The 25,202-nt window shown below is 34.0% G+C and overlaps 2 protein-coding genes across 8 annotated transcripts in view; one reads left to right on the top strand and one right to left on the bottom strand.

The window, feature by feature from the left end:
* Positions 1–4,521: 4,521 nt before the first annotated feature.
* On the bottom strand, positions 4,522–24,983 carry LOC145293969 (cytochrome c oxidase assembly factor 6 homolog). 7 transcript variants are annotated; one of them, XM_080140850.1, is made up of 3 exons: positions 24,885–24,983; positions 11,871–12,060; positions 4,522–4,741 (listed from the first exon to the last, which is right to left on the bottom strand). In XM_080140850.1, exons 2-3 carry the CDS (start codon positions 12,015–12,017, stop codon positions 4,649–4,651), a joined length of 240 nt encoding a protein of 79 aa, XP_079996976.1. In that variant the 5' UTR covers positions 12,018–12,060; positions 24,885–24,983; the 3' UTR covers positions 4,522–4,648. The 7 variants fall into 7 exon arrangements, with proteins under 7 accessions (XP_079996976.1, XP_079996974.1, XP_079996971.1 ...); XM_080140848.1 differs by lacking the exon at positions 24,885–24,983 and adding an exon at positions 21,827–21,958; XM_080140845.1 differs by lacking the exon at positions 24,885–24,983 and adding an exon at positions 21,351–21,488.
* The window catches only part of LOC145293964 (uncharacterized), a 77,418-nt gene continuing 74,167 nt past the window's right edge, over positions 21,952–25,202 (top strand). Inside the window, exon 1 of the mRNA XM_080140839.1 lies at positions 21,952–23,226. Coding sequence (XP_079996965.1) covers positions 22,315–23,226 — 912 coding nt within the window. The 5' untranslated portion in view covers positions 21,952–22,314. The remainder of the gene's footprint in view (positions 23,227–25,202) is intronic.

Here is a 25,202-nt window from a genome sequence, read left to right as displayed (position 1 = left end):
CTCCTGTCTTTGTCTTGTTGTTGCTTCCATGGTGGGTGCTTCTTTCACAATAAACACCCGTCTAGCTGAAACCACTGTCAAAAATTTTCCCCACTCTTTGTCTGTGCCAGAGCCAAAACGTGGATTCCGTGGAGAGCTTCTTTCTTGGAAGTGCATGCCTGTGGAACTCTGTTCCATTTGCCTGCTTCTCACCTGACTGTAACCTGGATGTCTTCAAGTCCAATATAGGCTGATTCCTGATGAGCCACCTCCTTAAGTAAGACACTTTGTCGAGTCTCCAATGCTAACGTACTGTACATGCAATAACCCTTATCCCCGAGTGGCTTGATAAATGGTAACTACCTTATAAAAAAATTCAGCAATCTGCCCCACTAAAGATGATCATCCCATAAGAAAACCGAAAAAGCTAATAGGGAATTAATTAAAATGAATGTCTAAAAGAATATGCAAATGAGCTAGATCTTTTGCAGACGAATGCAATTCCACGACCCATATATAACAAAGTTGTATTTTCTTTTTAAATAAATAGTAAAAAGGGTTTTTAATATGAATATCAATACATACACAAAAAGAAAAAAAAAAGAAAAAATATGGGAGTATAGATTTAAAAAAAAAAAAAAATATGGGAGTATAGATTTAAAAAAAAAAAAAATATGGGAGTATAGATTTAAAAAAAAAAATATGGGAGTATAGATTTTTAAAAAAAAAAATATGGGAGTATAGATTTAAAAAAAAAAAATATGGGAGTATAGATTTAAAAAAAAAAAAAAAGAAAATCAGCAAAAGCTTTCGACAACATCTGATAAGTATTTGTATAATGTACATTCCATCAGTTTTTTTTTGTTTTTGTTTTTACATGGGGGTCACCATTTATCAAGGCCCGAAGGCCACTCAGGGATAAGGGTTATTGTGTGTACAACAATCAATGAGATAGTATTGTAGTAATCATTAGTATTGGGGATTTTGATAGAGTGTCTTACTTAAGGGGGCGGTTTGTCAGGAGTTTGTTTATGTTGGACTTGAAGACGTCCAAGTTGTAGTCAGGTGGGAAACAGGCAAGCGGCAGAGAGTTCCACTGGCGCGCAGTTCTAAGAAAGAAGCTCTGCTCATGGAATCTACGTTTGGATTTAGGCACAGATAAAGAGTGGGGAAAACCACTGACAGTAGTTTCAGCCAGACGGGCGCTTCTCATGAAAGATTGGCGAGGGGGGACGAGAGACCCGAGCTCAGACAAGCACTTACCATGGAAACAACGACAAAACAAAGACAGGCTCGCAACGTCTCCTCTGTGGGAGAGAGAAAAGGGAATCCCCCACTAAATCATGAAGCCCATCTTGCACTCTGTCAAGGCAGGATAGCAGAATCAGAGATTTTTGGAAGGCAACCGAGTCAGACCCAAACATGCTAGTAGTCAGAGTTGGATTTTTTAATCACTGAAAAATCAACAGACAGTCTAATATTCCAAAGTTTTAAAATAAGGAGTTGGAATCCAAAGTTTTGGAATCCTAGGAGTCATCCTTGGAGTTGGACCTTATACCTTTCAACTAAATAATCCTGCATTCAGAGAGTTGAGCAGTGAGAACAGAAAACAGACAGGTTTCTCAGAGGTATACCTTTCGACACAACAATTCTGTATTAAATCCCTCAAAATAGTCATGAGATTGTTGGTAGCACTGAGATAGGATGAAAAATGTGTAATTTTTTTTTTTAGCGTTTAATTTTTCGAATTAGAAAAGTTACAAGTATTATATTTTGTAAAAGAAAATACAATAAAATAAATAAATTATTTTGGCTAGTTTTAAATTGAAAAAAAAAAATTAAATGTTATTCTAAAACCGCACAAGTTAAATAAAACTTCTATTTTTAAATTATGTTTGGAAAGATGTAATGTCTGGGCGAACGCACATACAACATCATGCTAAATGCATTCCCTTCAAAGATTAGAATAAAAATAATTACAAAAATTTTGATGAATAAATATTTGATTGGAATGTACAATGAAAATTGCAAATTTGTATTAATGGGGAAAAAAAGATAAAGTCTTTGAGTGCAGCTATAAAATCCTCTATATTATAGTCGGTAAATATCACTAACTAGCAGGCACACCCATCATTGTCTGGGAATAATCAAAGATCCCTATGTAATCCTATGCACAGCTCTAAACCCCAATATTACTGTTTTTATTCTTTTTTCTTTCTAATTTCTATAATTTTCCATTTAAAATAAAGTAAAACAGTGTCTAACCTCTTAATGCAAAATTAATACCATCATTGAATTCCATATAAAATTTTTTAAATGCAAGTTGTGTGTGTAAAGCAAAGAGGCATTCACCTTAAGAAGGTTGTACCGGCTTCCTTCAAAAGGAAGAAGTTTCATGGGAATATCAAATTCACAAACAGTCGCATGTATACCCCAGTCAGGGGAGATGACGTCAGGTTTTTGCAGTTCTTGCAGGGAGGTGTCCATATACAGCATCTGGTATTACAAAATGGTTACCCATCTGGTATTGACCAGGCTCAAGTTGCTTAACTTTTGTGATCTAATGAGAACCAGAGTGTCAATGTGATGATGTTATATATGGATGGATAGACATTAAAAGTTTGCAAACTTAAATCAATAGTATATAAGTCTCATGAAACAGATTGATGTTAAGAAAGTTATTAGAGTTAATAAAATAGGGAAAAAAATCTGATTTTACATATTTGATTTTTTTTTTTTTGCAAGGGATTCTCCATTTATCAAGGCCTGAAGGCCACTTGAGGATAAGGATTAATGAATGTAAGGTGGTCAGCGAGAAGAGTGCATTGGTGGATATTGGATAGAATTTGATTATTTAAAGGGATGGCTCAGTAAGAACTTATTTACATTAGACTTGAAGATGTTGTAGTCAGCTAGAATTCCATATGCAGACAGTTCTAGGAAAGTAACTTTGTTCATGGAATTTGCATTTAAATTTAAGCACAAACAGTGGGAGGAAATTGTTGACAATGGTTGTAGCCAGGCGTGTGTTCGTACAAAGGAAACAAAATATTTATAAAAAGGTGTTTGCCGGTGTGTGTTATCTTCGTATAGAGCTTTGTTTCTAATCGCATCCCCTGATACAGAAACAAACACATGACATTTATGTTGTAAATTATGAAATGCAAGGGGAGAGCTCAGGTTCAGCTATCTTGTGCCTGATGCATGTGCAAAAGGAGAAATTAAGCAATGTAAGAGTGACCTTTAAATCAGCCAACAGAGTGCATACTGAGGAGATTTGAAAGGCCAAATGACCACGTGTAGGCATAGGAGAGAGAAAAAGAAAAATCTAATCACGCCATTTTCTTATCATAAAAAAAAAAAAAATGCTCTCTCTCCAATTAAAACAAGACAAAACCAACCCAACCATCTGTGAATGTGGAGAGGAGGACCATATGATGCAACACTGTTTTGTTTTTCCTTAAACTGCACAACCACAGCAGCTGAAAGGTGACGAAGGCTGAATGGTTAATGATACGGACTAATAATAACCCAGTTCTTTCCACAGAAACACTTTCACTTAGGAATGCTGGCAACCTTCATGTGGTCCCTCCCATAAGTACCTGATATCCTTATTAAAAGAATTCTTAATAGGATATCGGAAAAATGAATGCTAACAATAATGATTGTGAATGATGCTCAAAAACAATCAAAACAGCTTGAAAGATCTTTCAGAATGCAACAATACAAATGTCTGTTTAAAAAAGTGAGAAATCGTATGATCACCTGCTTCAAATACATGTAAAGAAAAATGTTTTTAAAAAATTTATTTTTTTTTAATGTCAAATAAAGTGTTTTGTGTAAATTTTGCCTCTCCATGTGACCAATTTATTGTATGCTGAAGCGAGGTGCTCGCTGGGCAAAACAACAAACAGCTCACTTAAAATTAATTTTTCCAAAAAATTAATAAGAAAACAAATATTTAGAAAAATTAATTAAAAACAAAGAATCACTCGGCTTGTTATAAGAGGTGTAAATTTATTTGCCCTGGTGTATCACACTCGTGTTTATTTTGAGTCCGAAAAAAAAGAAGAAGAAATCCTTCCCGACTGGTCAAATGTTTTTGGCGTTAAGTTGGAAAGAAACGATAAATTAATTTTCTTTAGAAAAGCCGTTCGGGTAAGGAGCGGAGTGAATAGATAAGAATGTTTTTCTTTTTTTTGTGTGGTTTCACCATTGGAACCGGCACAGGGTGTGTCACGCACGAGCGACAGAGCGTGGCACGCAAGCAAAAAGAGAGCGAGACACTCCTCGAATTTAGCGCCACGGCTTTTTTTTGTCTTTTTTTCTAGCTCTCCGGAAACGGTGAATGTTCAATGTCACTGTCAAAATTAGTTCCGGGGTAGACGCTACATATGCCATTAAGTCAGTTTCATTTATTAGAGAATGCTAAGGAGAATTCCCAGTTTTTATTTTTTGCACCCACCACTACATTAAAAAAAGCTAGTGTCAACTTTTGCTGTTGTAAAAAAGGACAGATAATGACTTTTTTAAAGAAATAAACAATGTATAAGCAGTTTTTATTTTAAAAAAATTAATAAAGATAAACATCAAAAAGTTTATACAACAGTGTTCAGTTATTTAAAAAAAAAAAAAAAAAAAAATTTTCCTCCTAAATATAAAATCCTTATCACATTTTTACTTGGTCAACTGGATCAACCTCGCCCTTTTCAAGCCTTTCTTTAAATTTTAGATATTCTCGTCTTCGATCAAAATATTTCACCTAAAAAAAAAAAAAAAAAAAAAAAGTCAATAGTTTGGTCATAAGTGAAAACAAAAAAGCAAAATAATAATCAAAAGATGAAATTGAAAAAAAAAAAATAAATAAAAAGACATTTTCTTTAAACACAAACATGCCATATACAATTCAACATCTTTTTTTACATGCTGGTATGTGTTCGGTAGCTCTTAGTAACTTAGGCCAAGCCTTTATCCCTCTTACTAAGAAAATATCCCACTGACTACTGTACACTCAATAACCCTTATCCTCGAGTGGCCTCCGGGCCTTGATAAGTGGTGACCCCTTTGTAAAAAAAAAAAAAATGTATGAGATCATCAAAGCTAAGTCTAAGATTCACATTACACATCCCTCATATCATTTTTTTTATTCCGCCCGAATGGATAAGAGGTGATTACAAATTGCATTGTTATGATGACTGAAATTATACATTCATCACTTGAAAGCTTTATTCCTCTATTGCAGGTATTGACAGTGTGAGGCGCTAAGAAAGCAATCAGTCATGAACATGCATCAGAAGTAGAGATACGTCATTGAATTTTTGGCAAAAGTGCACTGAGAATAGTGCTTACTAGGTAGAAAGATAAATTCTGGAGCACAAAAGGTCACTCGATTAATGATACCACCCATGACTTTGTACCTCTTCAACTTTTCGAGTTAAGAAAAAATAGGAGGCTTTACTTTTTGGAATGACACCTATATATTAAATAATTATGAAAATCTTTGGAAACTTCCAAATATACATTAAACTATTCTGTGATGTCATAACAGACTTCCTTGTCTTCCGCTCCACTCTCTCAATTATGTACATCATTCCATTCTTCTCATCACTTCTTTATTTATTTCCCTTTCCTCTTATATAAAACAAACATAAGCGAGATAAGATACTGATAGAAATGCAGATGAAAAATCCTGATAGATATTACTTGAAGCCTATTTATTAAGTCGGAAAGGTATGCGGTCACCATATATTAGCAGGATGCCTAGCATTGCCCAGTCATAAATACGCCTTCTATATATTCCTTTGTCAAGCAATAAATTCTTAAATCGAATATATGTCTCTATATGTTGTTTTTTCAGAATTTAAAATTGAACCACGAAACTATATATATATATATATATATATATATATATATATATATTACAGACAAGATGTTATTTTGTTTGGTTGTCATCCTGTATATGCCATCTGTACACATACATAGAATAAACAGATGAACTGTTTTAGAACATGCTTCTAGATACAAAAAAATAATTATTTTTCTAATTAATTTTAGATTTAATAAAAATTCCTTATCAGAGTAAGAGTTCTTAAGTTTTGTTGGTCTTTTTTTTTTTTCCTCAGAAGCAAAAGTACAAAATCTATGTTCGTGTTGTGTTATCAAGGTTGCACTAGCTGGTATTGCACGTAGAACTCCCTAATTTTCTTTTTTTTTTTTTATTTATTAAGTCAGAAAGGTATGCAGTCGCCATATATTAGCAGGATGCCTGGCATTGCCCGGTCATAAATACGCATTAATTTTATAAATTAATTAATACAGAATTCTGATTTATTATAAACATAAATACCGTAGGTATTAAATCTAACATTAAATTCTTTAAAAAAAAAAAAAGAGAAATTGAAACATGCACATGTATATCGTTTTTCTAAACAGTTCACTTCTTGTAAGTAAAAAAAGAATACTAGAGCTGAGATCGAAACCAAAATTGAAAAACAGTGAGTCAAGTACGATAACCATAAGGCCAGCTTGACACAATCTTTCAAAAGTGTTTTCAAACCTACTTATTCTTAACATAAGTAATCTGTCATTTGAATGATTCACACATGCGCATTCGTGAAACAGTTGACAAACAGATAAAAATCTGATGACCCCTCACATACCAATTTTTCAATTTTGACGATTTAGCAGCACGTTTTTCTGGCTGAAAACCAATTAAAAAGTTTTCCACATGTCTGAATACCCTATATTCCAAATTTCAAGTCTGTCGATCCAAAATTTGTGAGCATATAGGTTGAGAAGTGTTCTCACACACACATTCTTACTTTTATCTATAATAGAAATCTCATCTGTCTGTTTAAATGTATGCATGAATGTATGTATGTCTCGCAAAAACTTTCGACAGAGGCGATGGATTTTCATGAGATCGGTATCATTTTGAGCTCGACCCTTCAGATGACAGACATTGAAAAATTGGCCAAAAACGTTAATTCCTTCATCCTCAACTGGGCACTTTTCTACAGGGAGGTCATTGCCTCTTTTCGATTGTCTAGCCCTTATTTAAACCTACGTCACTTTCGGTTTGGCGATGGGCACAACAGCTAATGCGTCACATTTTTTTTTTCACTTTCTTTTCATCCTTCGCGGTATGTGTTCAAGCTTGCCTGCCTACTACCACTTTTTTTTTCTTCTTTTTGCACTCGCAATTCCCCCCCCCCTTTTTTTTTTTTGCTCAACCAACACCCTTACATACACCTCCACTTTTTTTTCCGCCTTCGCATCACGGGTTTGAGCCTGCTTGCCTACTACAAATTTTTTTTTTGCTTGCTCAACACACACCTACAAACACCCAGGCAACACTGGGCACCCAGGCTAGTAAATATATCAAGGGAAAAGTAGTTTTCTTGAAGCATTGCGGGGTGTTGAAGTGATGTGATGTATGAACAAAAACAAACAAATGAATGTTTTCTTGATTTTTGATACATCGATTTATTTTTAAAAAATCAATCACATATATAAATTAGATATTAGTAAATATGAACTTCCGGCATCTTCCCCCACCTTTTTTTTTTATAATTTATTTTTTTATAACATTCTTTTAATTTGTTTTCTTTTTAAAAATTCCCAAAATGTCAAAGACATTTACTCTCCCAGTTATATTAAACAGTAACTTCGTGTTTACTAATTTATATATATGAATAATTTTGAAATACAAACTAATATACAAAGATTTATAAAAAACTCAACAAGACCCTCATTCATTGATTTTTTTATTCATACATCACGTCATTTCAATACCCCAGAATTTTACATTGCTAACAACCTTCTTATACATATAGAACCATGATGCTGTATGGAGGCAAGTACTGGGTCTCTACTTTCTTCTCGCTTGCCTATTTTCAGTATAACAACAATGATCAGATAGATATACAATGTCAAGTCCGGTCAGACTTGGAATATCAACTCTGATACCTTGCCGATGAGACTAAATATATGTATTTTTTTAAATTCTATTTTCACCCCAAACAAAGCACAGTTGCCACTTTGATGTAGGGGGCTACTATCAGTGACATAAGTTGCAGTAAGGAGTTGAGGAGCAAGATGTCTGTTCACATTACACTTGAACTTCTGCAGGTCAGTACAGTTGGAAAAGCACAATCCCAGAAGGGAGTTCCAAAATCTAGCAGTTTTGGGGAAGAAACTATTGGAATAGAAGGCTTTCTTACATCTAGGCGTTTCTACTATGTAGGGGTGAGATTTTGCTGCTTGTCGGGTTTGTCGGGGGTACAAGTGCTTTTAGTTCATTGGAGCATTCACCACTAAAATACTTGTAGAGCAGACAGAGGGATGCAAATATACCAAAGCTGGATGAGCTTCTGGGGATCAGTTGGGTACGTTAGTCTGACCACATTGAGAGGAGTGACTCTTGGATAAAAAATGCAGAGACTGTGAGGTGAAAGATCAGATGATCTTAGACAGTTGAATTTGAACTGAAACAATCCTAAAGAACACTAAGCTTGGAGACTGGGATTGCAGGCTGCCAGAAAATACCAGACGCCTAACCAAGGAAAGTAATAATGATTATCAGAAATGACTTTTTTTTTTTCAATAGTTTAAATGTTGAAAATTCTTTCAAATTTGGAAGAGTCATGAAATAATTCATCTTTTTTTTTCTTTCTTTTTTTTTTTCCAGCGATTAATAAAAGATTAAAATAGTTGTTTATGAAGAAACAGAAATGAATTCTGGTAGACTTAACTTTCTGAATTGAATTTTCATTTCAATAAATAATTGATTAATAGTAAATAGAACAAATAATGTCTAAGATATGTACAGACAAGCTACACACATATGTATACAAAATTTTATTAAGAAAAGAGATATTTTGTTATGCTTGCAAAATGGAAGGGAACTTCATTGTAAAAACAAAATACAGGAGAACCCTGGGATACAGCATTTGGTCTCTTCTGTGGGTTGGGATTGTAAGGTGAAATCGACGTACGGTGGGGCCTAAGCAAAATTTTATACAGCACATATTAAAGATTAATAACAAAATACAGTACAGTATATAATGCACATGTATATAATCAAATAACATTATAAATAACACCATAAGGCAGGGAAAATACCGTAACCCGAGACCGGAAAAACATTGTATTCCACATCGTAACCTGAAACAAAAACGTGTCCCGGGGTTATACTATAACTGACTAAAGGGAGATAATCGTTGCTATAACTATGAACGTAATTTGGTTTAAGTTAAAAGTTTCAAGTTTGTAAAAAATAAAAAAAAAAAGTAAAAAAGTTATCTTTGCTTCAAATTTAATGTTATTCATTAATTAGTACAAATCTACAAGAAATAATTTTTGAAAAATTGTAATTTGTAAAAAGATTTCTATTTTAACAGTTTGAGTCTTTTAATTTGGGTTTTCTATTCCCTATAGAAAGGTCTAAGAATCTATATAAAATCTAAAAATACATTCTTATATACAATTAATTAGGAAAGACAATGGAAGTTTTTTCAAATTTTTTTTATTTTTAAACTCTTATTCATTCCAAACAACGTAAGGGGCTACTATTTAGTACCATGTCTACAAGGAATTATGCAAGGAGATGAGCAAGATGTCTGTTCACATTACATTTAAACTTCTGCATGTTAGTATAATCAGGGAAGCAGGAAACAGAGAGGGAGTTCCCAAGTCTAGCAGTCTAAAGGGAGAAACTATTAGAGTAAAAGGCTTTCCTGCATCTAGAGACTGTTACATTACGAGCGAGCACAGGACATGTATGTATAAATTCTGCTCAGCATGTTTTTCAAATACCTACGAATGTACACGCTCGCTTGTCTATCAGTTTCTCTGCACCTTAGTGACCACGTTTGCTGAAATATCTGCTGTTGGTTGGTTGGTTGTTTTTGTTTTACGGCATATCAACCCTTTTCGGGTTATTTAATGCCGAATCCAAAGATTTTGAAGAAAAAAATTTTAATAGAATATATTTGTTGTTTTCAAGTCGGTTTCTATTTAACCCATAGTTGGAACCCTAACAGGTACTACCACTCCGGGTCAGAATGGACCTGGGAGCAATGGTAATTAAAGGGTGGCTCCACACTCCCCAAAGCCCGCAAGCTGGGGCCTCACCACTGAATATAGTTTAAGGTCATATCCAGGACCCCCATTGAGGGACTTTTACTCTCTACAGGGAGGCAGTCGGTGTATTCTAATGCCCCACCGACAGGGCCGAAATATCTGCTGTGGTTTAATAACAAATACAAATTTCTTTGTTTATAGAACAAGTTTATTATGACAATCTTTGTTGGTCATGGAGATGGAGAATGTAAGTATGTCTGGCGTGATGGGGGATGAGGACGAAGGAATATATTAACACACTTTGGTCGGCGTCTCTCATCCATGGTCTCTGCTTGTTTATCTTGACTGAATTTTCATTGTTCCGTTGACGTCAGACCCCGATCAATATCTGGGACGTCCAAACCGGTTTTCTGTTTACGTTTGCTATTCACAAAACCCAGTATTGCCCAACCATAATCCAACAGCACCTCTACAGTGAAGAGGTGAGATTTTACTACTAGACGGATTTGTCAAGGATATGTACATTGAGGAGGTACAAGTGCAAGGAGTTCATCAGAGCACATTACATTAAAGTGCACTCCTAAGGGAGCAGCTATGATGGTATAAATTGCATGAAACTTCAAATATATCCTATTTTTATGAAATGTAAATCATATGTATATCATTTTCTGGAGGAGACAATAAAGTGGTTTTAGATTTCTACATTACTATCTATGTGTTAATTATCTATGTGTTAACTATCTATGTGTTAACTATCTATGTGTTAACTATCTATGTGTTAACTATCTATGTGTTAACTATCTATGTGTTAACTATCTATGTGTTAACTATCTATGTGGCTCACTTTGATGGTGACAGAACCCTCCTTAAGACATCAAAGACATACATCTGATTTAATGAAATTTATACCATATGTATAAAATACCAATTCTTGGAGGTTTTTTTTAACATTTAAGCTACTTCTAACTACGTTGGGGGTGGGGTGGGAGACAAAACACGAGGAAGAGAGGGCAGTAAAAACAAAACATTATGGTGTTATGATGAAAAAAGTATATAGTAATGATGCTTATTCAATCTCAGGCAATGTTGAGTTTTCCCGCTAGTTATTAATAAAAACATGTATTAATACAAGTATGGAAGCTAACCCACTCCAAATAGAGAGCTATAGCATACACTTTAAAATGTATTGCCTTCATCTTGTGCTATTTTTTTGTGAAGTACACACATCTTGTTTGATCTATAAGTGTCCATTGCTGCAGTAACTGGTTTGCTTCTGCACTTAGCAAATTAGGCACAAGGCCGTTTTTTAATGTGGAGATTGAAGGGGAGGGGGACCAGTTCCCCCGAGAGGGAACTGGATAGTGACAATTGGTATGAAGGTTTTCCCCTACAGTGACCAATAACTAATTGCTCAAGAGCCCCCACATATGGTCTTTGATTGCAGTATCTGCCAGAACAGATACCACACTGAGATTCATGCCCAGCCCCCGCAGGGGGGGCTGGATGAAACCAATTTCTGCAGTAACTGAAATCAAACCTCAGACCTTTCCTATGCTACATGATAAAAAACAATAACTGTATTTCCCTACCATATAAAACACTTATTTCAATATAAAAAAAAAATGTCTCCTGTCAATCTCAGCATCTCATGCAACTGGAATTTATTTCTCATGGAAGAGAGGGCTTAAGCTGATCCTTTTTCTCAAGGTCATCCATCAATCCTACCTAATAACCTATTGCATCTGACTAATCCTATCAACTTTGGAAATCATGTTACTGCCAAGTCATATTCGTCAAAATGGACTCACCCAAGTTTTTTTGCAACTGTCTTCAAATAGTTTCCGTTCTTCATGACATTTTGAGGGTTCTTTTTCATTTTCATCGAGACATTTCCAGAATACATCACGGGTCGACCAACATTTTTGCCGTTCAGCTTGATTTGGTGCTGCACACATAGCCAGGTGATTTTACAAATTCGTGTGCCCAAATTTGTTGAAGCTGAAAAATGTTAAACAGATTTTTTTTTAAAATAACATAACAATGCTGGTAGTGATATTATTATTACTACTACTATGTTTACTGCTACTACTGGTGGTACTAATAGTAGTAGTAGTGTCTGTGTCATCAAAACTGGTGCCATACTTTCTTCATTGCTTCTTTTATATTTTGGAATTTTTGAGATGAGGATTGATAATTCAGATCATCTGGACTATTATTCTCATCTATACATCTAAAACAGAATCAAGTTTAAAGCTCCCAGAATTCACCACTAGAATTGCCCACTTGGTACAATGGATAAAAACATTGAGTGGCAATCAGTTACAAGTGACAAATTTCTGGAGGTTGAAAGTTCAACTAGAAACAAAACTAATTAAAAAAAAAAATCACTTAACACTTCTACCTAGTCATGGCTGATTGAATAGGACCAATCTACCCCCATGAATTAAATAAAGGGTTCAGTTTGAAATTCTGTATAGATTTCCAAGTTCAAAAAAGGCACCTGGAGAAGGTTGAAGGTTACATCAGTCATGATATGAGCATAACATCTAAGATGAGAATATAGTCATCTTATAATCATTAAATGTCACTTTTCCCTTGCTCAGGGGTCAAACGTTTTTCTCATATTACATAAGCTTGTTCTTCAGTTCTTGAGATTCAGCTAGTCAACTGATCACCAGATCACCCGCTATGATCACTTGCTTCCAAGGTTTCCTTGACCAGCCAATCTTCCTGGGATTTAAGGTATCCATGCTTCTAGTGGTTTGTACTAGAAGATGAACACTTCACATAATCGTACCAGCCTAATCAAGTCATCCTTCAAATAACCTTTTTGCTGGATAAATATAATGCTTTCAGCCAATCCTCCAAACAAATGTGTTGGGTTTAAGCAGATTTCACATTGTAATCATTAATCATGGATCTGTCATTGCATTGCAGTCGAGTGAGAAATGGATGGGTTAGGGCTCAGCATTCTCTGCCATATAACATTTACAAATAACCCCAATACTTCAGTCACCTTATCCTTAGAATCCTTACTCCAATTTTTATCAAAATCTATCATATAATTTAGAAAATATCTCAAATTTAAGACTTAACTTAAAAATTAAAGGGTTAAATGATATTGCTTAATTGTTGTCGTATTCAAATTCAATGCATGTTTGAAATATTTGAGTTTTCAAATAGGAGGTTGTGTCCATATTATGTACCCTAAAAACCATAACTTATAGGTATAATTAAAATTTCACAAAAACCAAATGTATCCAAATTTTCGAAAGATGATTGGTTAAGAAACTTTCTTTTTTTTTTAAACGTATTTTATCTTAAAAATAGTTTATAGGGGGATCCTATTTAAAACAATACTTTCTTTCGTCGTTTTATTATTTATTGTTTTTCAAAGTAAAATATGGTCACTTTCTAGAAAAGTTGGTTTTAAAAGTAAATTCTTGTACAATAGTAGAAAACTTTGGTTTCTAATATATAATATAGTCACTTTCTGGAAATGTTGGTTTCCAAAGTAAAATATAGTAACTTTAGAAATTTTAGTTTTCCATCACTTTCTGGAAATGTTGGTTTCCAAAGTAAAATATAGTAACTTTAGAAATTTTAGTTTTCCAAAGAAAATTCTCATCACTTTCTGGAAATGTTGGTTCATCAAAATATATTATTGCCAATTTCTGGAAATGTTAGTATTCATAAGTATATTATTGTCACTTTCTGGAAAAGTTGGGTTTTGAAAGTAAATTCTTGTACAATAGTGGAAAACTTTGGTTTTTAATATATAATATAGTCACTTTCTGGAAATATTAGTTTTCCAAGTAAAATATAGTAACTTTGCGGAATTTTCAAAGTAAATTTTTGTTACTTTTTGAAAATGTGGACGTTCTAAAGGAAAATTTAGTCAATTTTTGAAAATGTGGACGTTCTAAAGGAAAATTTAGTCAATTTTTGAAAATGTGGATGTTCCAAAGGAAAATTTAGTCATTTTTTGAAAATGTGGATGTTCCAAAGGAAAATTTAGTCACTTTTTGAAAATGTGGACGTTCCAAAGGAAAATTTAATCACTTTTTGAAAATGTGGACGTTCCAAAGGAAAATTTAGTCACTTTTTGAAAATGCGGACGTTCCAAATGAAAATTTAGTCACTTTCTGGAAATGTTCATTTTCCAAAGGAAAATTTAGTAATTTTCCAGAAATGTTGGTTTTCCAAAGGAAAATTGTTGTCACTTTCTTTTTTTTCTTTTTTTTTTTTTTACATAGGCAACACCACTTATCAAGGCCAAAAGGCCACTTGAGGATAAGTGTTAAAGAGTGTACAGTAGAAATTGGACAATATAGTAATCGTTAGTAATGGAAATTTGGTAAATTTGTTAACTTATATGGAACAGTTCATCAAAAACTTGTTTACGTTAGACTTGAAGATAACCATATTGTAGTAGTGGAAAGCAGAAAAACGGAAGACAATTCTATAGGCGTGTAGTTCTAAGAAATAAGCTTTGCTCATGGAATCTACGCTTATGTTTAGGCACAGATAAAGAGTGGGAGAAACTAGTGATAGTGTTTTCTGCTAGATGAGTATTTTTTGTGAAAGTTTGGTGAGGGGGAACTATAGAATGGAGCTCAGCCGAGTACCTGCCATGAAAATAACAATAAAACAGAAACAAACGCGCAACATCTTTTCTGTGAGAAAGAGGTTGCAGGAAGAGAAAAGGACATCCCCCACAAAGCTACAAAGTCTATTTTGAACTCTATCAAGTCAGGATAAGTCCTTTCTAGCAGCTCCTGCCCAGATGTGGCAACAGTACTCCATCCTTGGACGTACCTGGCTCTTATATAGATAGAGAATTGTATCAGCAGTGAGATATCTACTGGATCGATAGAAGGATCCAACCATTTTTCCAGTGGCCTTGGCAACAGATTTAATGCATGTGTTCCATTTAAGATCAGGATTAAAGGTCAAGCCCAGAAGCTTGTCAAAACATAAAGCCTCCCCAAGACGAGAACCATCCATTTCAATTGATGCCAGATGGGGATCAGAGCGTTGATGATGTAAAGATAAAAGCTGGTTTTAGATGCATTAAAAGTAACAAGTCACCTCTTTCCCCATTGTACCACTTGCTCAAGATCAGAGGAGAGAGAATCAGAGAGAACTTGGTCGTTTACGGTCTTAGATGTGCTACCATAGATAGTAGTGTCATCTACGAATGATGTAAGGATGTGATTTGGAAGATCATTAATATAGATCAGGAAGAGAGTTGGACCCCTGAGGGACTCCAGCATTAATACTAAGAACTTCTGATTTCTGCCCATCGACCACTACTCTTATGAACCTATCAGAGAGAAATGATTTAATAATTGAGAAGACATTTCCAGCTATACCATAGCTGGAGATCTTGCGAAGTAAACCTTTATGTCATACTCTATCAAAGGCCTTTGATATGTCAAGAGCAATTGCCTTAGAAAGGTTGCCTCTGTCGAGATTCGCTAATCCTATGAGATATAACTGTAAGCACATCTGCTGTAGGTATAGCAGAACGGAAACCATATTTTGTGTCACTAAGAAGGTTATTTTTGCTAAGATGGTTGATTATTTAACACAGATTCCAACAACTTACTCATGATGCACCCTGTTCAGACTTATTGGCCTGTACTGTGAGGGAGATGAGCGATCACCTGAATTCTTAAATATGGGGCATACTGATGAGATTTTCCAGGGTGATGGGAAGCAATTCTCCTTAAGACAACGTTTAAACAGTTTTGTAAGGATGGGCGCAAGTTCTGGTTGAAGTCTTGAGTACTATAATTGGAATACCGTCAGGGCCAGTTGCTTTACTGGAATCAAGGTTTTCTGCAAACGTTTTTTTTTTTTTTTTTGAAAGTATATGGTTGTCACTTATTGGAAAAGTTTGTTGTCTAAATGTCTGATAATGTTTGTTTTCCAAAGTAAATTTTTGTCACTTTCTGGAAAAATTCTGTTTTTTTTTTTTGCCACTTTCCTGTAATGTTTTTTTAAAGTACATTCTTGTTATTTTCTGGAAACGGTTTTTCAAATATATAAATATATAAATAAAATGTTTGTTCCAAAAGTAAAGCCTCCCACTTTCTTAACTCAAAAAGTTGAAGAGTTATGATGACTGAAGCGGTACCATTAAAACAAGCAGCGGTTTTTGTTCCAGAATTAATTTTTCTACATAGTCACCACCATTCTCAATGCACTATTGCTATGAATTTTATGATGCATCTCTTCTAGCACAAGGGTCTGCTTTCTTAATCTTACACTGTCAATATCTGCAACAGAAAGATGAAACTTTCTGGTTATGAATGCATAAGTGTAGTCATCATAATGAAATTTGCATCTCTTCCTATCCATTTGGGTAGAATAAAAAAAATGAGGAATTACTTTTGGAACAACTTCCATGTTTTATCTGATAGTCCCCAAAAATGCCCTCTTAGTTAATTTGTTTTACTATTTTTTTTTTGTTTTAATTCATTTAATTCTGTTTTAAAATGTTTTAACCGCTGCTATTAATCTGATTCAACAAGCTAAAAATTGGTTAATTGATTGAGTTTTTGAAATCTACCTTGTGTATTTTTCTTGATTGTCCAGAAGAGAGTAATCTTTTGTTTTGTTTTATTATTTTTCTATTTAATTTATTTATTTTTTTTATTATTTAGGTTTATGAGCTTTCTTTGTAAGATTTTTTATTATTCTTTCAGCCGTTTTTATTTAGTTTAAGACATTACACATAGAGGCTAGTAAGGTGGGACAATAATGAGCTGTGCTCTTTCTCCAATTTTGAGCATTTTTAACAAGAGCCAACAAAAACCAAATATACAAGAAATAAACGATACAAAAGGCAAGATAAGTTAATCTTCTACCTACTTGAACATGTTTTAATTTGTTTTTGGTTCAATACAAAACTTAGTGTCAACTCTGTTGGCTCTTGTTCAAAAATAAAAAAAATAAAAAATGCCTGAATTTTTGTTAATTTGCTCAGTATTCATTTCGGCATTGGTCAAATGCGAGGAGCAAGGGTATTCGTATTGGTTAATTTATTGTCTTGTAACAGAGCATATATGGGTGCATGTGAGAAAATCAGCAGCAGCAAAAGATAGATAGCTAGTGAAGGTATTAACAGCAGCCATTAAAGCATGTATGCAAATTAGCAAGTGTGCGCAAACTTGTGTCACGAGAAAGGGTGTGAAAGTACTAGCTGGCACCAACTGCAGGGGAGACAGAGACGTTTGAAAAGCACATATGTGTGTGTGTAGAAATATAATGAAGAGCGTTGTTTTGGAGGAACCAAGAATAAATGCATTTCATTTGCACTAAAAGAAAAAAAAAAATGCTGAATCCGGATTTTTGTTTATATCCTATTTATGTTTTATTTGTTCTTTTGCGGCGGTACCAGACAGCATGCGAGTCCAAGAGGTTTGAAGTGTAACAACGCAGATAAAAAGTAACGATCATGTTACCGTTTGCGTATCTCAGCTAAGTTTGGAATTTGGTGGCAAAACTTGAGAATCTCCATATTTGGATTCTTCAGATTACCATTCTCATCTTGAGTGTTAATTCTAATGTTTTGGTCGATGTAACCTCTGACCTTTTTTAGGTGTATCTTTTCAAACTCTGGAATCTGCACAAAATTTCAAACAGAACTGTTGATTTAATCAAAGAGGGTAACATGCTCTTGTTCTGTCAGTCATTTTTTTTTTTTTTTTTTTTTTTACATAGAGGTCACCACTTATCAAGGACCAGAGGCCACTCAAGGATACAGGTTAAAAAGTGTACAGTAGTCAATAGGACAATACCGTAGTAATGGAAATTTGGTAAATTGAATTACTTAAGAGGAATGGCTCATCAAGAACTTGTTCGTTTTTGGAGAATGGTTTTTACTTGTGCGGTGATTTGTATGTTGTGTCATTTTCTAGGTATGCATGTTGTTTATAAACCGTGCTGAGATATTAGCCTTAGTATTTAGAAAACCGTTCTTAACATACGGCGTGGGAAGGTTTTTCTAACTATTCTGTACATTTACCGAACATTTTACAAAATGAAAGATACAGTAAAATAAATAAAAATCGGTAAATTTTTACGTGCCCCAACGTATTATAAACACCCCAACCTCCCCATGTTAAGAAAGGCTTTCGGAATAACCCCCCCACCTTGAAAGCCATTCTTAACATGGGGAGGTTGTGGGGGTGTTTATTCCGAAAGCTGTTCTTAATATGGGGGTGGTTTGGGGAGTTTATACTACGCTGGGGCAGGTCGTAAAATATTATCAAAAAATCAATTTAATTTAAAAATTCTATCTAAAAATATATTAAATTAAAATAACACGTCTATAAACTGCACAAGCATAGTCTTTGGTGCTTCTACATTATCAGAACGAAATTTCGGAAATCGTAAAACTAAATTTCACATGAAAACAATGGTATCTAGGTATTCATCGTATTTTTAAGATGGTTATATTAAAAAAAATTACGAAAATCGATAAGGTAGAAAATTATTTATTAAAGAAAATAGAATTTAAAGAAAACGATCGTATTTGCTTATGTAAGACACAGGAGAGTTCAAAAGGGAGGCAATTTCCTCCCGATAATTTTTTGAAAACTCCAAGCAAAAACTTGTATATATGTTATTTTTACGTTATTTAATTTTTAGACGAAGTTATTTTTATATTAAACAATTATGAAAAAATCTTAAATGAAAACCAAACTCAGAAACAGTAAACACTGTATATATGTTATGTTTATTTTGCTATTGGTTTTGCGTTAGTCAGTTACATTAAACATTTAGAGTTACTTCCCTTGTTTATGCTTTCGTTTAGATTTATTTCATAAAAACAAGGTTTTTCACCTGCTAACAGAATTAAAGTTGTTGTTTTAATAAATCAGTAATATTCAGGTAATTTCAACTGCATAATTTGGAAGCTAACATTTTAATTTATTAGAATTGACAAAAAAAAAAAAAATCAGTAGCAACCATTATTTTTTATCTGAAAACTCCATTTATTGACGACAAAATTTCGTTCTGATAGTGTAGAAGCGCCCAGTCTATTGTATTTCCAGCTTTCATTTCGACTGAAAACATCTTGCTGGAGATAATAAAGAGAATTATATAAGTGTTAATTAAAACATTAGCGCGCATTTACCTCGGCATTCCACAAATGAACCATAATATTTGACCGTTTTAAACTTTACTTCAAGCCTTAAATGATTATATTAATTGTCAATTTAAAGACTTCAAAACTACGCCCTTTCTCGTATATCAACAAAGAACCTTATTTTTGACCTTGTAATATAGAATGCCGGGGCGTCTACTATTTTTTTTATTTTATTTATTTATTTATTTTTTTAAGAAATCATTGAGGTTTGAATTTAAGATACTTATGCCGAATACGAACCGTGCTATCTTATATGATTTTAATTTTCAAATTAGGGTTTGTATTACTAGTGTACACATAGTTGTCAAAAAACAAATATATATAACAAATAAATATTATCAAAGGCAAGATAAGTTACTTTTCTACCAAACTGGATTAATTTTGTTTTTATTCAATGTAACATGTTTATTCAGCTCGAAAAACATGCAGTGTTTACCGAGGTATTGGAAAATTCAAAATGGCGCCCGACACTCTCTTTAACATGGTAAGTTTGGGAAAAGGTGTTATAAATAATAAATTAGATAAAATACTATTTAAAAAACACCGAATATATGTCAACTTATGTCACCGTAACATATAATGAGCGAATTTCTAACAGTATTTTTTCTAGTTTATTATTTATAACATCTTTTCCTGAACTTACCGTGTTAAAGAGAATGTCGGACGCCATTTTGAATTTTCCAATACATCGGTAAACACTGTATGCTTTTCGAGCTGAATAAACATGTTACATTGAACAAAAAACACGAAAAATATATCCAGTTAGGCAGAAAAGTAACTTATCTTGCCTTTGATAACATTTGTTGTTTTTTTGACAACTTTTTCGAATCTATGTGTATAGTAATACAAACCCAATTTTCTATTTTTAAACGATTATCCAGACTCCAAATATGCGGTCTTCTAATGTAAGCCAGTAGTTTTCTTGCATAACAAGCTCCACTTGTTTTTCTAACTGAATAAACGCTTAAAAATAAGTTAAAACACTAAAAACGTATCCATCTAGGTAGAAGAGTAATTTATCTTGCCTTTGATAACATGGGTTATATACTTTGTTTTTAAACATTTTTTCGGTTTGTTGTCTTTAATAAAAAGGTCGGTACTAGTGCAGTGCCAGTGCAGTGCACTAGTACCGACCTTTTTATTAAAGACAACAAACGGATCAATAAGTGCACTAGTAGTGCACTTATTGATCCGTGCTGAAATAATAACGTTATTATTTAAAAAGCCAGTCTTAACATGAGGAGGGGAAGGGGTTTTGTACCTATTCTGTACTTTAACTTTACAATTGAATAAAAAAAATAAATAAACATAAAACTTTGGTGCTCGTGCAGAGAGTGATCCGCGCTATTTTTTAAAATCGTATTTCCAAGTTTAAAAGTTTTATGGTATATTTTTTATTCAATTGTAAGGTTGAAGTATAGAATAGGTACAAAACACCCTCCCCATGTTAAGAATGGCTTTTTAAATAATAACAATATTATTTACGTCCGAATCACTCTCTTAAAGTTTTGGTACTAGTGCAGCTCCAGCTGAGCTGCAGCTGCACTAGTACCAAAACTTTAATTAAACTTGGAAATACGGGGTTAACCCGAAATACGATTTTAAAAAAAATAGTGCGGATTAATAAGTGCATTCGCACCAAAAAGGTCATACCTCATATTGACAAACTTGGCTATAAATACTTCCGAGAATTTCAAATACCAATTTTTTAAAAAGTTATATTTCATTAACTAAGAAAAAAGTTAAAAGGAAACAAAACCTATTTTCGCAACATGTGGGGGGGGGGAGATATTAATATTCTAAGGATTGACTTTATAACCATAACAAAAAAAGAAAAAAAACCAAAGTGATCAGATTTTTCACTTCAAATCTGAAAACATCTACCAAAGCACAAACCAAGCGATTGCCGATTTAGTACGTTCAAAAGGAATGGTGGAAGAGTGCAGAAAATGGAGTAAACGACCGAAAAGTTCGCGTGGAGACGTGTTTGTGGACTTCAAAAACAATCAGTCTGTCAGTAGTGAAGGACAAATCTTGGGAAAGATGGAGAATATTCTGTAGTATGCGAAGAAATAAACCGATAGGTATAATTAAAAAAAAGGGGGGGGGAACACAACTGACTCACCGACGCTTGTAAAAAGCAACAAATCTTTCTGTTAGAAATTGATTTAGCTTTTAAATATGGATGACCACTACAGTATAAAAAAAAAAAAAAAAAAAAAAAAACAAGTTGCGGAATTTAAAACATCTATGGGATAATAATTTTCCACTGGTTCAAGAACGTTACGCAAACAAACAAACATGGATTAATCATTGTATTTTATTTTTATTTATTTATTTTTGTTACGAATGTTTGTGTGTCAGTTGAATTATTATTATTAATTATTACTTCGTTGGTCATCCATACTTGGTTTGATTACTTCCGCTTTGCTCACATGTTTTATCGAAAGGGAGTCCATTTCAAATATTATGACACGACATTGGATTTTTACTCTGGAAAGAATATAAATAATAATTCATGAATATAATATTGTTTTAAAAAAAAATAAAAATAAACACGCAAAATATTGCGTAAAGAAATAATTCTCATTCGCGACTTACGAGAGAGAGAGACAAGCTTTGACGGCTACTGCTGCTGCTAAACTAACCATTTACTGCGGTATTAGAAAGCGGAAATAAATCCACACAAAAATATAGTGAGCTAACAGACAAGGACTTTTAACCTTCCCAAAGTCTTCCATCAAATCTCTTAGACCTCACAGTAAGCGAGTTTAAACTATATCAATCAGAAAGAATTGTAAAATATTTTTGTAATCCATTAATTTTTACACTGCGGAGTGATCTAAAGAGTCAATATGACGCATGTCCACTAGTGTCTGGTAAAAAAAAGAAGAAAAAAAGCATTATGGTGTGCATCGATCTTCCTGTCTAATTCTACCCTCTTTTGTTTTTTTCTTTTTAGTTGCGATTATTGGTTTATTTTCTTGTGATTGTATTCTTCGTTTTTAGACTCCCGACTCTTATTAGTGGATCTGGCTAGATCTCGTAATTCTCACTAGTTTTGTAGCCTTCGACATCTTCCCCATGAGATGGAAAACAGTGGTGTTGGTTTAGACTGCTGTGGCTGTGCTGAAGACGGGTCCCGGCTGGAGTCAGCACATGGAACGAACCCCACTGATCACCCTGATTTGTCACCAACTAGTGTAGATCATCATCACGTCGCCCTGGCCACTACCAAAATCATCGAACGAGCCGGAATCAAGGAAAACACACTGCTACCAAATGGGAAACTAAAACACAGAACTGACGAAAACGGACTAATAAACCATCGTGTATTGACGACAGGGTCTTCCGACGCGAGCGATCTGCTCGGCGCTGTTACAAGTGGACTCGAATCTGACAGAAATGAACGTTGTACTCCTTCGAACGCTTCTTTTAGCTCCACAAAAAATGTAACGAACAACCAGAGTTCGTGTGCCGCCAGCAGCAGTGGTGGTGATAGTCCCGACGGGGATGGAGACGGTGACAAACCCTCATCTTTGTCAATCCAATCATCCCGGACACACCAGTCTCATGGCAACCAAGTTGATAGTATAAGCCAACAGATCGACACTCTCAATATCTCCGCTAGGGACAACAACACGCCTGCCACTTCTCCTTCAGACACAGCCACAAACATTAGTAACAATGCCACTGCTAGTTCAAGTGAACTCCGCGTCGCCACCGATCACGACGACGAGAACAACCATGTTGATGTTAAAACCAATGACGATGATAATTCGGCCGGGGTGCCTTGCTTTCCACCTGCACGTGCTGACAATGATGCTGGCACTGTTGCAGTCAATTATAATAATGGAGAGAGCCAGCTGGAGTACCGTGTTTACGAATGTGAGCTCCAGATGGCCGATATCATGAAATTGATCACCAGGGACCTTTCTGAACCTTATTCGATATATACATATCGATATTTCATTCACAATTGGCCCAAATTGTGCTTCCTGGTAAGTAACACAATACCACACAATTCCCGCCCCATCTAAAAAAAAAAAAAAAAAGTCCTAAAACAATTAAATGTGCGTGTTGTTTGTGTTAAATTTACGCATATTACATATACAATTTGAAAATTAAATGTTCAATTTTATATATATATATATATATATATATATATATATATATATATATATATATATATATATTGTTTATTTTCTAGAATAGTGGCACGCGCATGGTCAGAAAAATACCTTTTTATTATTTTTGGTACTAGTGCAGAGAGTGATCCGAACGTAAATAATAACGTTATTATTTAAAAAGCCATTCTTAACATGGGGAGGGGAGGGTGTTTTGTACCTATTCTATACTTAAACCTTACAATTGAATAAAAAAAACATCATAAAACTTTAATTAAACTTGGAAATACGATTTAAAAAAAAAAAATAGCGCGGATCACTCTCTGCACTAGCACCTTATTTTTTTCTTTTTGGTTTAGATCACACATAAACAATCATAGTTGAATTTCGCCTATAGACTTGTATGCCTGACCAATAATTACTTGTGTTTTTATAGAATCACTCCCGTCTCCAAATTGGGTTCTAGTTAGGGTCAATGTCTAAATCGTTCTCAACCCCCATTAACCCATCCGATTGGAGACTGGTATGATTCTATAAAAGTGCCCGGTTAATTTTTACGGCGTGCCTCAACGTATTATAAACACCCCAACTTCCCCATGTTAAGAGCGGATTTCGGAATAAACATCCCCCAACATCGAAAGCTGTTTTTAACATGGGGAAGTTGGTGTGTTTATAATACGCTAGGGCACATAATAAAAATTAACCAAGTGCCCTCCGCTAATTTTAAAGGTAAAAACCTTGAAATTAGCAGATTATCGGTCAATTGACGACGTTTATAATGTTAAACGTTGCGTCGGACTTTTTTCTTTTTGTTTTTAACTATTATGAATACAGAGAGTGCTAAAATTAATAATAGTTAAATACACGCTTTCCATGTTAAGAATGGATTTATGAATAATAACGGTACCTTTACTAAAATATAAATTAGTATAAACATAAATGGCTAATTTTGGGACATACGTTAAATTTCCATGGCGATTTCTTGGTGCTAATGCACTTACTGATCCGCGCTATTTTTAAATAGTATTTAAGTTTAATTAAAGTTTTATTTATTTTTTATTCAAATTGTAAGGTTAAAGTACAGAATAGGTACAAAACACCCTCTTCTCCCCATGTTAAGAATGGCTTTTAAAATAACTTTATTATTTCAGCACGGATCAATAAGTGCATGAGTACCGAAATAAAATAAAATTCATCGTACACGTGAAAACGCCATCTTTATAAACAAGTCGAGAACGAGGCTAAGGGCACATAACGCAAGTTTCTAAGGACAAGGAACTATTTTTTCCCCTTTTAAACAGGAAAAAAGAAACTGCTTCTACAGAATGTGAACCGAACTAAACCTACTTCAACGAATTAAACAAAACTTAGGTTAAAAACGAGTTCTGTTCAAATTACACCACACACTTTTTTTTTTTTTTTTTAATTACAAAATTCGGTAAAATTTTAGAGAAAGCGTGATCTCAAATTAGTAGAAAAAAATATTTTTCTTGTAGATTTCGGTGTGCTAAAAAAGAATCTGAAAACCATACCCGTCGCAAATTAATAGTTTCGGAGATATTGATATTTTTTCAATAGATTATTTTCTTTATAAAATCAGCTATAATGGCGTAAGTCGGCTGATTGCGCATGCGCACAGCGCACAGAGGCCATTTGACTGACTTCATTTACACTACGCATGAGCGGTAGTCACGTGACATTTCAGAAGGCGCATGTATACATGGCGGACATTTTAAACTACAAGAAATATTTTCATAAATAAATTTTTTTTTACCTCATTTTATAGTAAAAATAATGCTGTTAGTAAGTTTGGGTTTGTATTACTGTACACATAGATTCGAAAAAGTTGT

Source organism: Euprymna scolopes, chromosome 15 (assembly GCF_053919585.1).
Source record: "Euprymna scolopes isolate OS-2025 chromosome 15, ASM5391958v1, whole genome shotgun sequence".
NCBI lineage: Eukaryota > Metazoa > Mollusca > Cephalopoda > Sepiida > Sepiolidae > Euprymna > Euprymna scolopes.
Note: the sequence above shows the minus strand (reverse complement) of the source record. Positions and strands in the feature narration are given on the sequence as shown.